This window comes from Marmota monax, unplaced genomic scaffold, assembly GCF_021218885.2.
Source record: "Marmota monax isolate L192 unplaced genomic scaffold, Marmota_monax_Labrador192_F-V1.1 WCK01_AAM20220418_F8-fsc00126, whole genome shotgun sequence".
In the NCBI taxonomy this organism is placed as follows: domain Eukaryota; kingdom Metazoa; phylum Chordata; class Mammalia; order Rodentia; family Sciuridae; genus Marmota; species Marmota monax.
In genome coordinates this window covers 4449702-4465504 of record NW_026695245.1, presented here as the reverse complement: position 1 = coordinate 4465504, position 15803 = coordinate 4449702, and the positions used below count along the sequence as shown (strand labels likewise).

At 34.6% G+C, this 15803-nt stretch overlaps 1 protein-coding gene and 1 pseudogene across 5 annotated transcripts in view; both read left to right on the top strand.

Moving 5' to 3' along the window:
- Positions 1-9400, top strand: part of Rbbp8 (RB binding protein 8, endonuclease) — an 85536-nt gene extending 76136 nt beyond the window's left edge. For all 5 annotated transcript variants that reach the window (XM_046433798.2, XM_046433788.2, XM_046433820.2 and 2 more), the window contains exons 18-19: positions 6381-6522; positions 9017-9400. In XM_046433798.2, the coding sequence (XP_046289754.1) occupies positions 6381-6522; positions 9017-9114 (240 nt within the window). In that variant the 3' untranslated portion in view covers positions 9115-9400. The remainder of the gene's footprint in view (positions 1-6380; positions 6523-9016) is intronic.
- LOC124085829 (acidic leucine-rich nuclear phosphoprotein 32 family member E-like) lies at positions 252-6374 on the top strand (annotated as a pseudogene).
- Positions 9401-15803: the final 6403 nt, after the last annotated feature.

The following is a 15803-nucleotide window of genomic DNA, read 5'->3' as shown; positions in this document are numbered from 1 at the left end:
CATTTAAGATCCAAACCATGGGCTGGGGATGTGGCTCAAGCGGTAGCGCGCTCGCCTGGCATGCGTGCGGCCCGGGTTCGATCCTCAGCACCACGTACAAACAAAGATGTTGTGTCAGCCGAGAACTAAAAAATAAATATTAAAAAATTCTCTCTCTCTCTCTCTCTCTCTCTCTCTCTCTCTCTCTCTCTCTCTCTCTCCCCCCACTCTCTCTTTAAAAAAAAAAAAAAAAAAAAAAAAAAAAAAAAAGATCCAAACCACAGCCAGGAGCTGTACCACACACCTTTTAGTACCAATCAAGAGGATCACTTGAATTTCGGAGTTTGTGATCCGCTCCCTCAACTTAGTAGACCCTATCTCAAAAAATAAAAAACGTGATCCAAACCAAAACAAGCTAAAAAATTTGGTGAGCAAGCACATTAAAATTACATGTGAAAGTATAAATATATTGCCATGCAGGTAAGCACTTGATGAAAATATGCACTCATAGTGGGAATACTGTAGTTTTATTTTGTTTTTGTTTTTCTTTTTTTTTTAACATATTTAGTTGTTGATGAACCTTTGTTTAATTTAGCTGGGAAACAAACCTAGTGCCTCACCCATGCCAGGCAAGTGCTGTTCCACTGAGCCACAACCCCAACCCTATAGTTTTGACACAAAAATTTTATCCATGTTTGCATTAAGTTCAAATTCTTTATGATCACAGTTCAAAATAGTGAAGTCACTATTTTGAAAAGCAGTTTGAAAATGTAAGCAAAACCTCCTATATCATGAATTTTCATAACACAACTTTAATTCATAATTTAACTAAAGAACATGTTCTCCCTAAGTAAATCTCCCAACTTTTAGTTATAAGCATAATTCTTTATGATCTAGAACTAATCCTACTAATTAGAAATCTTTGCTAGAAACAATGTCAATTTGCTTTTCTTCTGATAGTCATTTTCTATGCTGTTGTCCAGTCTCTGAAAACCATTGTTTCATACATTTTATATAATTTTTTTAAGTTAAGATACGAGGGTGAATCATTTCATTATTCCATCATGACCAGAAGTGACACATCCTGTCTCGTGTACTTAAAATACTATCCGTATACTTATAGTTACTAAATTTATCCCATTGCCTATTCCACATAGAATATGTAATATACATGCAGTTCTCAAACGTCACCACTGAGTCTCCTTCCATTGATTCTACTTTGAAAATACATCCCATGTTCATGCTCTCATTAGCTCTACAGCTAATGTCCTGGACCAACTACTGTCCTCTATTTATTTATTGTTTTAATAAGATTTGCTTTTTAGAGCAGTTTTAGATTCACAACAGAAATGAGCACAAAGTACAGAGTTCCCATGTACACCCATCTCCATTTTTTTTCAGAAGTCTAATCTCTTTACAACATTCTTCAAACACAGCAGCAAATGGTCTTTTCTCCCCTAGTGATTATTTTAGAATAAAAGTTAATTCATGTAACCCCTGCCCCAAACCCTGCAGTGTCTTCTCAGCTCACTGAGAAATAGAATCTGAAGTCCTTATCAAGGACAGCAAACTAACATGCCATCTCCTCTCTCTGGATTCTACTACTCTCTTGGGATTGCTGTGTTACAGCTACACAAGCGTACTGTTGTTTCTCATATACATTTTGGTTTCATGGTGAGCCACAACCCCACAACCCCAACCCTATAGTTTTGACATACAAATTTTATCCATGTTTGTATAAAGTTCAAATTCTTCATAGTTCAAGATAGTGAAATCACTATTTTGAATAAGCTTTAATTATGTAAGGTCATCTCATCCCAAAGCCTAGACTCAGGTAATAAAAGCTGTATAGCAATGAGAATGATGAAAAACATGCTCAAAAAAAAGTGTTCCATGGCTGGGGCTGTAGCTCAGTGGCAGAGTGCTTGCCTTGCACGTGTGAGACACTGGGTTCAATCCTCAGCACCACATAAAAATAAATAAAGGTATGCTGTCCAACTAAAATAAATATTTTTTTAAAAAAGTGTTACAGAGACTCTCTTAAAGCCTTTAATCTGTGTAAAATTAAAAAAGAACTTTCAACTTAACTTCTACCCCTAAGTCTGTCACTTTCAGTAGATACCTTTGGTAAATTATCACGTAGATTTTCATCTCCTCAAGTATTTGACTAGAGTGTATGACTACCACCTGTGTTTTGTTAAGCTGTAAACTACTGCTTTGTTTTCTTGAGGTCTAGAGCTTGAAGACCTGTATAGTTTTTATCCAGGTCTGTGTGAAGTTCAAATTCTTTATCATTATAGTTGCAAAAAATAGTGTGCCTTTGATCCTAATTGAAAGTACAATATAAAGGGGGAATTCATGAATCCTACAGCATTTAAGTGTCAATCTTTATTTTTAAAAACTCTAGAGATGCTCTGAGCAGCCATTGAAGGGGAAGGAACTGCTCGTGTGTGTATATATGTGTGTGTGTGTGCGTGCATGCGTGTGTAGACGCACTCAGGTGTGTGGACAAGGAGGTGGGGGCAGCCGAGTTAGAGTTCCACCTCCTTGGACTCCATTTGCTATTCTTTTCTTTCTCCTCCACATCTGTCTGGTGGTAGTGGGCGTTTAAATTTGCATTTCTTTTCATTCATTTTCAAATCTTTTAAAATTTTAGGGTTGGGGGTAGTGGGGAAAGCAAGAAAGGGGAAAGGAGGAGCAGAAGAGCAGGAGGAGGACATGGAGATGAAGAAGAGGATTAACATGGAGTTAAGGAACCAAGCCCTGGAGGAGGTGACAGAGTTAGTTCTTCATAATTGCCTGTGTGTCAATGGGGAAATTGAAGACCTGAATGACACTTTTAAAGAACTAGAGTTTCTGAGTATGGCTATTGTGGAATTAAGTTTATTGGCCAAACTTCCCAGCTTAAATAAACTTTGAAAGTTGGAACTTAGTGACAATATAATTTTTGGAGGCTTGGAAGTTCTGGCAGAAAAATGTCCAAATATTACCTACCTCAATCTGAGTGGAAACAAAATCAAAGATCTCAGTATGGTAGAAGCTCTGCAAAATCTTAAAAATTTGAAAAGTCTTGACTTGTTTAACTGTGAGATCACAAATCTGGAAGATTACAGAAAAAGTATTTTTGAATTGCTGCAACAAATCACATTCTTAGATGGATTTAATCAGGAGGATAATGAAGCACCTGACTCTGAAGAGGAAGAGGAGGAGAATGGAGATGAGGAGGAAGATGAAGCTGGTCCACCTGAAGGATATGAGGAAGAGGAGGATGAAGATGATGAAGCAGGATCAGAATTGGGAGAGGAAGAAGAAGAAGAAATGGGCTTTTCTTACTTGACAGAGAAGAAATTCAGGATGAAGAAGATGATTATGTGGAAGAAGGGGAAGAGGAGGAGGAAAAGGAAGAAGAAAGTCTCCAGGGGGGAGAAGAGGAAACGAGATGCTGAAGATGATGGAGAGGAAGAAGATAACTAGGTCATTCTAAGACCAGATTCCTCGGCATTCCTGGGTTTGCAGTAGAGTGATCACATCTTTGTTTTTTCATGTACGATAGCTATCCCTAAAGAAGATACTGTGTAACATCTTATAGAAAAGTGTGGTTTTACTATTTTTGCCTTATCATTCCAGTTAAGATTTACTAGTCTGTTAATGATCATATTGTATGTAGAGAAAAAATTTCATTGACACTCCCCCCATTAAGACATTCTCTAGCAATTATATTTAGAAGCTTAATTTTTCTAGTTCAGGTTCATTGTATTAGTAATTTTTAGTCTGAAAACATGATTGCTTTTACAAGTGAAGTTTGGTGCATTTCATTCATAAGATTTCAAAGTTATTTATAAATTAACTGAAATTACAATCATCTGTAATATGAAATGACAGTGTCTTGAATAAGTTGTGTTTTTTGTTGTTGTTGTTGTTGTTGTTGTTTTAAGAGATGATCCAGGGATCTTTATTTTGAAGGCATTGACTTTTTTTTTAAATAGCTAAGGATATTTGGGTGGGTTTTTTTGTCACATGAATTAAGTTGGAAAGTAGAAGCAGAATAATAAAGGTTCTATTCAGCAAGATAGTTTATGGATTTGGGGGAGGTTCTAGTCAGTAATATAATTCATGGATTTTGTGGTGATTGATAGGATTTTATTTTTGAAGGAAAAATTGCCTATACTAAGTGAGACACACAGCTGAGCCCTTTCTGTAGGCTGCAGATCATGACATGCCAGTGATTGTTTATTTTCTTTTGTTTTAGATGTGCATTTTTTTTCTCCTCTCATCAGTGTCTTTATGATCACCTTCCCTTCTTGTTGACTCCCCTCTCTCTATCCCAAAAGAAAGCTGGGAACTTCTGGATACCCAGAAAACCTTTAGTTTTATACCTCAACCACCTTTTCAGATCTCTCTGGGTTTTAAACAGAGTAGAAGAAACTGAGAATTTTCTGAGATACAAATAATGTTATTGATTCAATTTTAGGCAGCAAGCTCTGCTTATTGTAAATCTTTCTTGACTGACAACACATAAGACCATATAAGTAGGATGAAGAAAGTAAAGAAGCAGGGGAAGGTTTTTGAATTAGCATCAGTGTCATTGCCTGTTGATAATTAATGAGACATTTATGTTAATTTTTAAGTTTGCATCCCAAATTATTTGGGTACCAACCCTGTGCAGTATTTATAATTTTTCTGAGTAGAACCTTTAGTTGTTCCTATAGTTTTAAAACATTACCAGATGTAGCATTTAATTGGAATATTGTAGGCAGTTGGAAAAATATTTGGGATTAAATATTAAAATTAAGACTCATTTTCAAGTGACTGTCCATTAAAATAGAAGAATATTTGGAATAAGTACGAGTGTGTGCTTACTTACATGGTTACTAAATAAAATATAATGAATAGACAAGTACATCTCTGTTTTTGTCACGGAGGCTCCATTTTCAAGGTTATTTCTTTGTTTAGCTTGACTATCTAAAAATTTTTTCTTTGTTTTGAATATTTGTAATGCAGGTTTTTAAAAGTGTCAGTAAACTAATTGAAGCTATTCTTCTCTACTGGGACACATTTAAATTATGAATGTAGTACTGCTGCTGCTTGGTTTTTTTTGTGTGTGTCTTTTTTTTTTTTTTAGTTTAAAATGTATGACTTGGCATTTTAAAGGTTATTTGTGGAGAAACTAAAAAGTTGCACAACTGACTGAAATAAAACACTTGGAATAAATTTAGTAGGGGGATCAGAAAGTACAAAAGATTAACATTTTTCTCCTAATTGTTAACAATTGATATGCCCTGCTTTAGTCTCTAAGAATTCTTATTACAATACTATGCCAGATTATAAAATACTTATTTTTAAAATGAAATCTATGTATTGACTTTCTTATCAATCATCTTACTATCCAATCAAAATTAGAGTTCTTTGGTTTGAAAACAACACATATCGAACCTCCAGATAACTTTTAAGAACTTATTTAGCTTTGTGGGTGGTATTTTCATGCAAATAAGTAAGGGGGGTTATATTTTGTAGAAGTTTGGGGTCCTATTTTAATGCTCTTTGAATTCTAGTATGTATATAGTGTGTTATGTTCTTTAAGAATCTCTCCTTAAATTTTGAGGTTAATACTTTTGTGCAACTGTGTTTTTTAATAAAGCCATGACAGTGTTAAAAACAAATCAAAAAGCAGTACTCATGATCATTCTTTGATTGTTTCTGACTATTCCCTGTTTTTCCTGTGACTGCTGTAACTTAAAAGTTTTTGAAACAGAATTGCTTCACATAAATTGAAGATTTGTTATTTTAAAAAAAACTCTATAGAGATAAAAATAAATTTCTTTTAAACACATGTTGTATCTAAATAACAGTTGAGAAAACTGTAGACCTCTAATTTTTTACTGGTCTGGCAGAATGAAGAGTTTGTACACAAATTAACATGTCGTGAAGCACATGGTAAAGTTCAAATGGCTTTTTTTTTTTTTTGCATTAAAGGAAAATACAGGGTAGGGCACCTGTAAACAAGTCAATGTAGTACCTCAAGTCCATAAAAATTTTGTATAAGGACAATAAGAGGCCATTTTCATGAGAATGAGTCGGATTATTGAGCCAGATACATTTTTTGTCTTTTATTGCAAGTTGTTATTAATGAAATAGATAGTATATTAATTTATATTGTAATGCAAGCTCCCTTTCTGACTCGTGAAGCAAACATTTTACAGACCATTACCAGCACTGATTGCTGTAAATAATTAATACTACAAGTTTTAATTACTGATATTATTATCAGTGAGTATTAAGTTTCCTTAGAATACTTAATATTTCAAACAGTGACATGTTTGGCATCTAGTTTATGATAAATTAGCATGACACTCTTTTTTTTTTATTCCTAATTGAAAACACTTTCCAATTTTTGTTATTAGTATTATGCAGATATGCCAGCAGAAGAACGAGAGAAGAAGTTAGCTGCCTGCTCAAGACACCGATTTCGCTACATTCCCCCCAACACACCAGAGAATTTCTGGGAAGTTGGTTTTCCTTCCACACAGACTTGTATGGAAAGAGGTGAGAGTATAGATTGTAAAACTTCTGGAATTAGTTGTTTTAATATTGTATGTACCTAAGTCTGGACATAAACCTTTTTCTGCTGCAAATTAAGTACTAGTTCTGTAACATAATAATAAATTCGTAAAGATTAAAGACTTGCCTTCAACTCCTCTGATAGTTTAATTGAGATCAGACATAATTTATGATTACTTGAATGAGAGACTTTTTAATAAAAGAATCTGTTACAAAGTTTATATTTTGAAACCTCACTTAATCCAGAATGCCAGGTGTTTAAAAACTGTATCTGAGTTAAAAAAAAAAAAGATGTTTGTTAGATTATTGACATGCTGCTGGCTCCTTCAAATATGGCACTTACATTTAAGAATGTACACATCTTTAAAACTGCCAGTAAAAGATCATGAGTAATGATTTTTGTTGCTATCTTGTCAGCATTATCACTCACCAGAAGTGCAGTGTTTAAAAAATTCATGCCTGAACTTTCTTGGTTTATATTAATTTTCTCTCAAATTTAGTTGTAGTGCTCTGAAGTCCTCATGTTATACTGTCTCTGGGTCGGCATACTCCCATGTCTGTGCTCAGGCTGGGACTATCAATGTAATCATTCTCAGTACAGCCATGTAGTGCATAATGACCTTTCAGTCAACAATGGGTCACATACACAACAGTGGTTCCATGGGATTATATTGCCCAGCAATGATGTTCCCATCTTAGTTTGTGTTCATACACTCTGTGGAGTCCTCACAATACAATTGTCTAATGACATTTCTCAGGACATGCACCCATCATTAAGCCACGTATGACTGTACTTGGGCAATATAATCATTCATAATCACTCATAATCATTGTGCCATTTTGGAACTTCATTGTGACCATTGTTCCAAATAAAATAAAATGATCTAGAGTCCTTGCCTTTAAAAGAGTCATTCAGTTAGCAGCATCCATTGCACAAACCCATCATTGTGAAAATATTCTAGGGGAACTTATAAGAGCATCTAATAGCTAGTCTTTGTGGTAGGACCTCTTTAATTCAAGATTTTACTCCCTGTGTTTACTGCATGCTTAGGTACTTTTTTGTCTGTATAAATCTGATTTGTACAGACATTTACTCATATATTCTTTTAATAAAAGAATGCACTTTTATGCCTTATGAAACTTTTTAGTTCACAATCATTCTAAAACATAAGGGATGGATAAATGTTCATGTTAAATTTGTGCAGTTTGCTATGTTCCCAGTGTACGTCAATGAAGAAACTGTTTAGAAAAAAGCCAATAGGACAGAATATATTAGCTAAGCAGGGATTAATCTGAACTCTTAGTATATTTTGCTGTTTTCACCATGATCTGAAGACACCCTGGTTATAGGCCAAGTCTTGTGGTTTTATGAAAGTCTTATTATGACTTTTATGAAAATTGTAATGTGTTTTCTGAGATGCGACTGAAAATATAGTAAGTTCAGAGTATATATAACTTGAAATTCAAATTTATGACATTTAGTAGCTCTCAGGTCTCACGCCTAGATTTAGATAAATATCTAAAAGTTTTACCTACAAGAAGATAGAGTAGCATTGAATAAGCATTAGATAATAAAGATTATCATCTAGAATTTCAGTTCAACCTTGCTATCTTATGCTAGCCTCAGTTAGGAGTTGTAGGTCTAGATGTATGACTAGCAAAATGGAAGAAACTTACTCACTTTTAGGAAGGTTTTTATATATTTTACTGTGAGATAGTTTTTCCAAAAGATGCAAAGTCTTGGGCAGCTATTAATCATATTTTCACTTTCCTCATTAACAAATTGGAATAAGTCTCCTTGATATAATCTCTCTCTGCCCGGTCGCTACATTGGATCATATAATCAGGCTAGAACCTGTGTTTGTACCCCTGGTAAGGTCCAGAAGTGTGGCAGAGCACAGTCCTTCCCTGAAAATTACATGAGTGGAAACACCGTGGGAGAATCTTAATGGTCTGAAGAGTATAAATGCATGTCATCTAATAAACAACTAATTCAAAAAAATCTTTTTAATAAGCATCTAGAATTTACCATAATAGAGTTCGTGTTTTGTTCCCATTTACAACCTCTGGGAGGCAGAATAGGAACATACCTAAGAACTTTGGTTCTGGAATTAGAGGTTGGGCAAGGTTCCAGCTCTTCCACTTCCTAGCTTTGTGAACTTGATCAATTGATTCAACCTCCCTGGGTCTCCATTACCTCATGAGTAAAATAGGTATAGTGGAAGCTGCTTCACAGGAGTGTGAGGGTTGTCTGAGTTAACATATCAAAGCTTTGATAAATGTTAGCAGCTTTTACTGTTACTATAAATGAGCAGACTGGTGCTAAGTAATATAGTCATTGTGTTGCACAGCTAAAAAAAAATCACAAGAACCACACAAACTTAAAAGGCATTATATAAAGACAAATAGTTACTGGGTGTGTGCAGAAATAAATTTATGTTGCAAATATACTCTTCTAAATTTATAATTTGTTTTTAAGGTTACATTAAGGAAGATCTTGATCTTTGTCCTCGTCCAAAAAGACGGCAGCCTTACAACGCAATGTTTTCTCCAAAAGGCAAGGAGCAGAAGACATAGATTTTGAAGCGAAAACAGAAGGATAGAGAAAAGTTTTTCCCCTATTAGTTATTTATAGTTAAGTTGGTATTAAACATTGATTTTTTGATCTTTTGTAAATTGATTTATAAATCATTTTTCTATTAAAAATGTTTCTAAATATCATTACCTTACCATACAACTATTTAAAAGGTGGATGTGTTTATATTTCTTGCTTTTGCACCTTTAAAATAATAAGGTGCATTTTGCACTCTAACTTAAGAGTTGTTATTTACTTTGTTTGGTAATTATAGTTTTGAAAATATGATGATTGTTGTCCATGATTTGTTCCTCACAGATGGTTTCTTTTTACTCCATCATCCTTTTATTTTCATTCAGCATGACTTCATGTTAATCATTGCAGATTTTCATTCTCTTAATCATTTGCTCTTTAGTAGTTCATACCAGTGACATTTTTTTAAAAGGCTAAATTTTAGTAACCCACTTAAATCTTTTTTTTTTTTTAATTTTTTTTAGTTGTCAGTGGACCTTTATTTTTTTATGTATTGATACGTACAGTGCTGAGAATCAAACCCAGTGCCTCACACACGCTAGGCAAGCGCTCTGGCACTGAGCCACAATCCCAGCCCCCCATTTAACTCTTTAGCTTCTTTTGAATGGAAATGACATTTTACTCTGTAATAAATTCTTTTCAATGTATTTCACAGATACCAGAAAACTATAAATTAACATGATCCTTTAATCCGCTCATAATATTCTAGCCTTCACAAATTTTCTTTTAATCGTAGTTTGTTTTGTTTCTGGTGCATTTTTCAAGCTGATTTTATTGAGTTCTTCTCTGCCCATGTGTTCAGGTTCATATATTTTATTTCTCTGGTTTGACTAATGTTATGAACTTTCCATTTGGCCTCAGAATAGACACCAATTTAGAAACTTTCTGCCTTCCAGTGGTAGTAACTCAGTCATTAAGGTAACTGATCAAATGTGGGTCACCTCTTCAAGGGATTTTTTTTAACCAGAGTCTGTTTTGCATGTTCCTTTAATCCATATGTTGGCAGTCTTATGTAAGCAGAAATAAGAAGAGACACTGAATGGAATGCTTCACTGAGCCTAAATAACCTTATAGACAGTCTTTACTTCTCAGGGTTCCTAAAAATCTCAGTGGCCAGAATTGTCACATGGTTACCTCTAATAACTAGAAAGTTAGAATTAGATCCTAATTGCCTACTTCCAGAGTCAGAGCTCACATCCCCAATAGCATAGAGCCCATGCCAGGAGTTGGAGAGATGCCTAGATTTGAACAGGGCACCACAGAATGTAGGTTTCCACTGTATACCTACAGTAGATTTTGCTTTTTAGAAGGCAGCCTAAGCAGGGAGAGGAATAGATTGTCTACCTGATTGTAACTTCAAACCTCTAACCCATTTGTAACTAGTATTTTTCATTTTATCTTCAGTCACCCTGTGTGTTTGGAACTGAGTTCTCTCTTTTTATCTGCTGTTGACCACTTCTACCCTTAAATGGAGTAATGAAATAGGCTCTTTTTTTTTTTTTAATTAAGTTTCAGAGATCCAAAACCCATGCTCTTACACGGGTTAGGCAAGCACTGTATCACCAAGCTATTCGCCCAGTCCAAAACAGACATTTTTTAGACCACTTGAATCAGAAGGGTACATTTAAATACAAGTGGCAGTTTATGACATAGTGCACTCTCAAACTTTTCTTTTAAAAATAGTGTATATAAAGAGGCTTTGTACATTTTAAAGTATTTGTATATTCATTCAAATACATATTTCTGCTGATGATATATAGTTATATATAATTTCAGGTTGTAAACTTTTTTAAAAACAAATTATTTTTTAGTTGTAGTTGGACACAATACCTTTATTTCACTTATTTATTTTTATGTGGTGCTGAGGATCAAAACCAGGGTCTTGCACGTGCGAGGAGAGCACTCTTACATCTGAGCCACAACCCCAGCCCAGGTTGTAAGCTTTTTGATGTTGAAAAGCTCTGATTTAAACTTCGGGGAAATGCAGAACCTCTATCTTAGCACTTAACACCTTTCCTGCCTTTTATTAACAGGTACTTAGATTAAATCATTTGAAATCTAAGGTTGCCAAAGGAGATACATTGAAGGTGTTCATCGCGGGTATCCAAATGTATGTAGAAGACATAATATGTTACCTTGAGAGAAAAGCTAAATGAAACACAAACACATCCTAAAAACCTTTCATGCAGTGAAATATTTTTCCACAGTCCATCTGAAAAGTCTGCTGCTACTACACCCAGTATATTAGTAACTCAAAGTAAACTGCTTCTGAGGTGTGTATTTTAAGATGAAGGCAGGGTATTCTCAGATGCTCTAAAATAATAACTTTGAAAGATGACAAAATTGAAGATTGTCTTTAAGTCACAATTTTGTTCCAAAAAAAGAAGTGTTACTTAAATCAAATAGCACAAACTCATTTATTTACCAACATTAATGAAACACTCTAAGGGTCTTACTCCATTGTCTCTGCACATTAACATAATAAGCATGAATTTAATTTTGAAAACTTTCATTCAAAAATAAACATTTGATTGCATCTCAAATTCTACCATTAATTTGTCTATTTTCAACATATGTAGCAGTTTCAGAGACATCTCAGAGTCTTTCTCTTGAACTTGATGATGTTAGAATGGTTGGGTAGTGAATTTGCACCCCACAGTCAAGCAAAGAATTCATGAATTATTTGTCTGCTTTCACACCAGCAGAGGCCAGAAGAGAGCTACTTTTGGAGAAATAATCAGTGGGAAACTAGAGGATGAGCAATCATAAAAGAAAATTTATAGGGTAAATAGAATATGAGTTGGATATCTTCAGTTCAATAAAGAAAGCTCATTGGGCTAAAAAGATTTTCAACATAGCTTTTATTGGAATAAAGCAAATGGCAAAAGCAAGAGTTCATGGTCTTGAGCAGAAAATAAAAATCAATAAACATTGTATATCCACGTTATGCTGGGCATTTAGGAATACAGGGAGACTGGTGAGATCCTATTACCCAGTGGGAGAGCAGATGTCACATATAAAAATGCCTAAGAGGTCAACGAAGCTTAAGCTGAGTGCCAATGAAAAAGATGATTAGAACCCAAACAGCATTTGGATAAGTTAACCTAGAGAAGTGGGGGGTGGGGGGGGCAATATAAATCAGGAAATTAAACCAAGTTCGGAAATGCTACAATGCTGTCAGAAGGAGCCTTAGTGATAATTTAACTTAGCCTCTCAATTTATAATAAATAAATAGGACAAAAATTTGGTGACTGCCGTGGTCTCAAAGGGCTGGAGTTAGAATCTATATTCAATATAGTAAAAATTACCTGGATAGGTAAAGATTCTCAGTCTTTGGGAATTTTGATCCAGGTGTAATCCAAGTTTTTGTATTTTTAACAAGTTCCCAAGTTATTAGTGTGAAGCAAATTAAATATTTCTATAACTACAGGGAAAACTAGCAATCATTAAAAGCTTCAAGCATCCTCTGACAGAAAAATTTTTAAGCTAGGTAATAATGAATTAGTTTAGATAGAATCATCAGAGAGATATATAAAATGTATTTGGCAGGTGGAGCAAGGAGGATGGGTATGCAAGAGAAAAATTTAGTAATCTATTGTATTCCAAGTACAGAAAGCACCAGAGCCAAGATGGTGGCAATGGAATGGAAAAGAAGAAATAAAATTAGGATGCATGAAATGAAACTATAGCCACTTCATGATTATGTGTTTCATACCAGAACTAGCAGCTAATAACACAAAGATGAGTATAACACAATTTCTAAATGAGACTACAATCAACTCAGTGGTTACAAGATACATTACAAAGTAAGAATCAATGGACTATATTCCCCAGTGGAAATGAGGAGAGATCCTTGTTCAGCATGTCACTTATAATTGCATAACTTGAAAAAATAGGAATGAATTCATCTATAACTCTAAAGTGAAGTTAAAGGGGGGGAAAAGCAATAGTAAAGGATTTAATGGCAATTACTTAGTGAATATGTATTTACGCAACATGTTATTCTCTTCATTCAAGTGTTTCTATTATACACTTAAAGATTTGCTTTTTCTTAAAACTGTTTATTTTCCTTCTAACCATTTGTTCACTCATATATCTGGACCTTTTTCACTGTCAACATTTCTCCAAATATTGACAGAACAAATAAAAGATGAAATTTAGGCCATCCATGTATCTTGATAAGATATTTGACAGAAAAAAAGTGGAAAATGGACTTAGAATTTGAGGGAGATGTATTTCCACTGATCCAGGCAAGTGTTTTCACAACCTAAATCAATAATTCTTGAAATAAAAAGGTAGGTAAGCTAGGGAAAGCCTCTGAATTTAAGTCAGAGGATATTTAGGTGTCCCAAAGGATAGATTCGGTTGTTGCGAATGAATATTCCATCAAGAACAACTAGCAAATACAGATAAATTACAAAAATCATCTCTTTAAATGCACTAGAGAGCTGCCAGGCAACAATGGCTTGCAGTCCTAAGTTTAGGGAGAGAGAAGAAACTTCCAAGAGGTGAGCTGAATTTTGTTTTTCCTTGGGGACCAGACGCTGAGAACTGAGGTTGGCCACTAGGAGACTGAGGACCCAAAAGAACTGGTCAATTCATGCTTGAGTGACAAAACTAGAGACCTAGGAAGCTTTATTCACAATTTTCCCCTCAAAATGTTTGTCGGATTTTGAAGTTATACAGGAAAGGAGGCTAAGAAACCTTGATAAAAAAATACTTTTTAAAAAGTAAATGGGGGCTGGGGTTGTAGCTCAGTGCTAGAGGCTTGCCTAGCACTTGTGAGACACTGGATTTGATCCTCAGCACCACATAAAAAATAAGTAAATAAAGGTATTGTGAAAAAAATGAGTAAATGGTAAGTTTTATGTTCATTTTTATCACAATAAAGAAAGTTCTACAAAAATTGCTTTCACTGTGCTGAGGAGACCAATAATAAAGTTCAGGACTTACCATGAGGAGATGCGCTGGGAAACACACCAGACTTGTTGAAAGATATAGAGGGCTATGACTCAGCAACGGGGTAAACAGACTACATATATACCTTACCAACACTGCAACCCAGCCTCTGCCCATAACTGGATTAAAACAATCAGCCCCCTCTGCTTAGCAGAGGAAAGTGAGTCCTCTCTGGAGGAATGTAAACCTGTCTGAGACCTCACGATGTCCAGCGTTTGATTAAAAAAGTGTTAGACGCACCAGAAGATAATCATGTAACCAGCAATTGGGGGGCAGATCAGATAGCAGGTTGTACATGTGATCTAGACATTGGAGTTAGCAGAGAAGAACTTTAACTGATTAATATACTCAAGAAAATAAAAATATGAGGATAGACTTTAAAATGGAGAATTGCACTAGAGAATTGAAATCTTTTTAAAATTAAAAGGAAATGCTATCCTGCAACCTGGACATGTGGAAAAATGAGAATTCATACCCCATTTAAATCAAATGTATGATATGTCAAGATCATTGTATTGTCATGAGCAACTAATAAAAAAATAAATCAATAAAAAGGAAATGCTAAAAGTGAAACAGAATCCAAACTTAGGTTCTCAATTGATAACTTTAACAGTTGATTACATACAATAGAAGATAGGTAAGCTGGGATGCAGGTCAAAAGAAAACATGCAAACTGAAGAGATTGAAAAAGAGAAATGAGCATAGGAAATACATGGAACACCCTGGAAACTTCTAATATGAATAATGGGAGGGAGAGGATGGGCAGAAGCAATAGTGAAAACAATATTGAGACTTGAAACAACAAAAGACATCAACCCACAAATTCAAGAATTTCTTCAAAACCCCAGCAGCAGAAATGCAAACAGAGCATTCCTAGACACATAGGAGTAAGATGCTAAAAATCATAAAGAGCAAATCTTAAAAACAGCCAGAAGAGGGGGAAAAATGCATTACCTTCAAATAATTAACCAGATGGCCGATTTCTTAAACTGAAACCCAGGTGATGATGGAATGACATCTTTAAATTGCTGAAAGAAAATAACTGACATCCTACAATTTTATACTCTAGGTAGCTTTCAAAATTTTAATAAAGACATATTCAAAGAAAAGCTGAGACAATTCATCACCAGCAGTCATGCCCTAAAATACTATCCTAAATTCTTAAGATTAAAGGAAAATGGTTCCAAACAAAAACATGGAATTTTAAGGAAAAAAAAAATGAAGAACAATGGAAATGTATTTTAAATGTACATATTATCAGATATTTTACTAATAAATTTTATAAGAAGTTAGCATTAAGCTCAAGAAAAATCACAGATAACAAGCTTTATAAAAATGTCCAGCCAATCATGCATTTGCTTGACAGATTTATAGTATCAAAGATTCAAAATTTGCCAGGTGCTATGGCACACACCTATAATCCCAGTGGCTGGGGAAGCTAAGGCAGAAAGATACTAAGTTCAAAGCTAGCCTCAGCAACTTAGCTAGGCTCTGAGCAATTTAGATCTTGTCTCAAAAAAACAAAGGGCTGGGGTGTGGCTCAGTGGTTAAGCACCCCTGGGCTCAATCCCCACTACCAAAAAAAAAAAAAAATCAAAATTTTTACCAGAAATAATCTAGTTCTGTTTCTCATTTTTTTTAAGTTTGAGCCTGGAGGTTTAGATTAACAGGTAAATTTAAAATTTGGAATCACAAATGA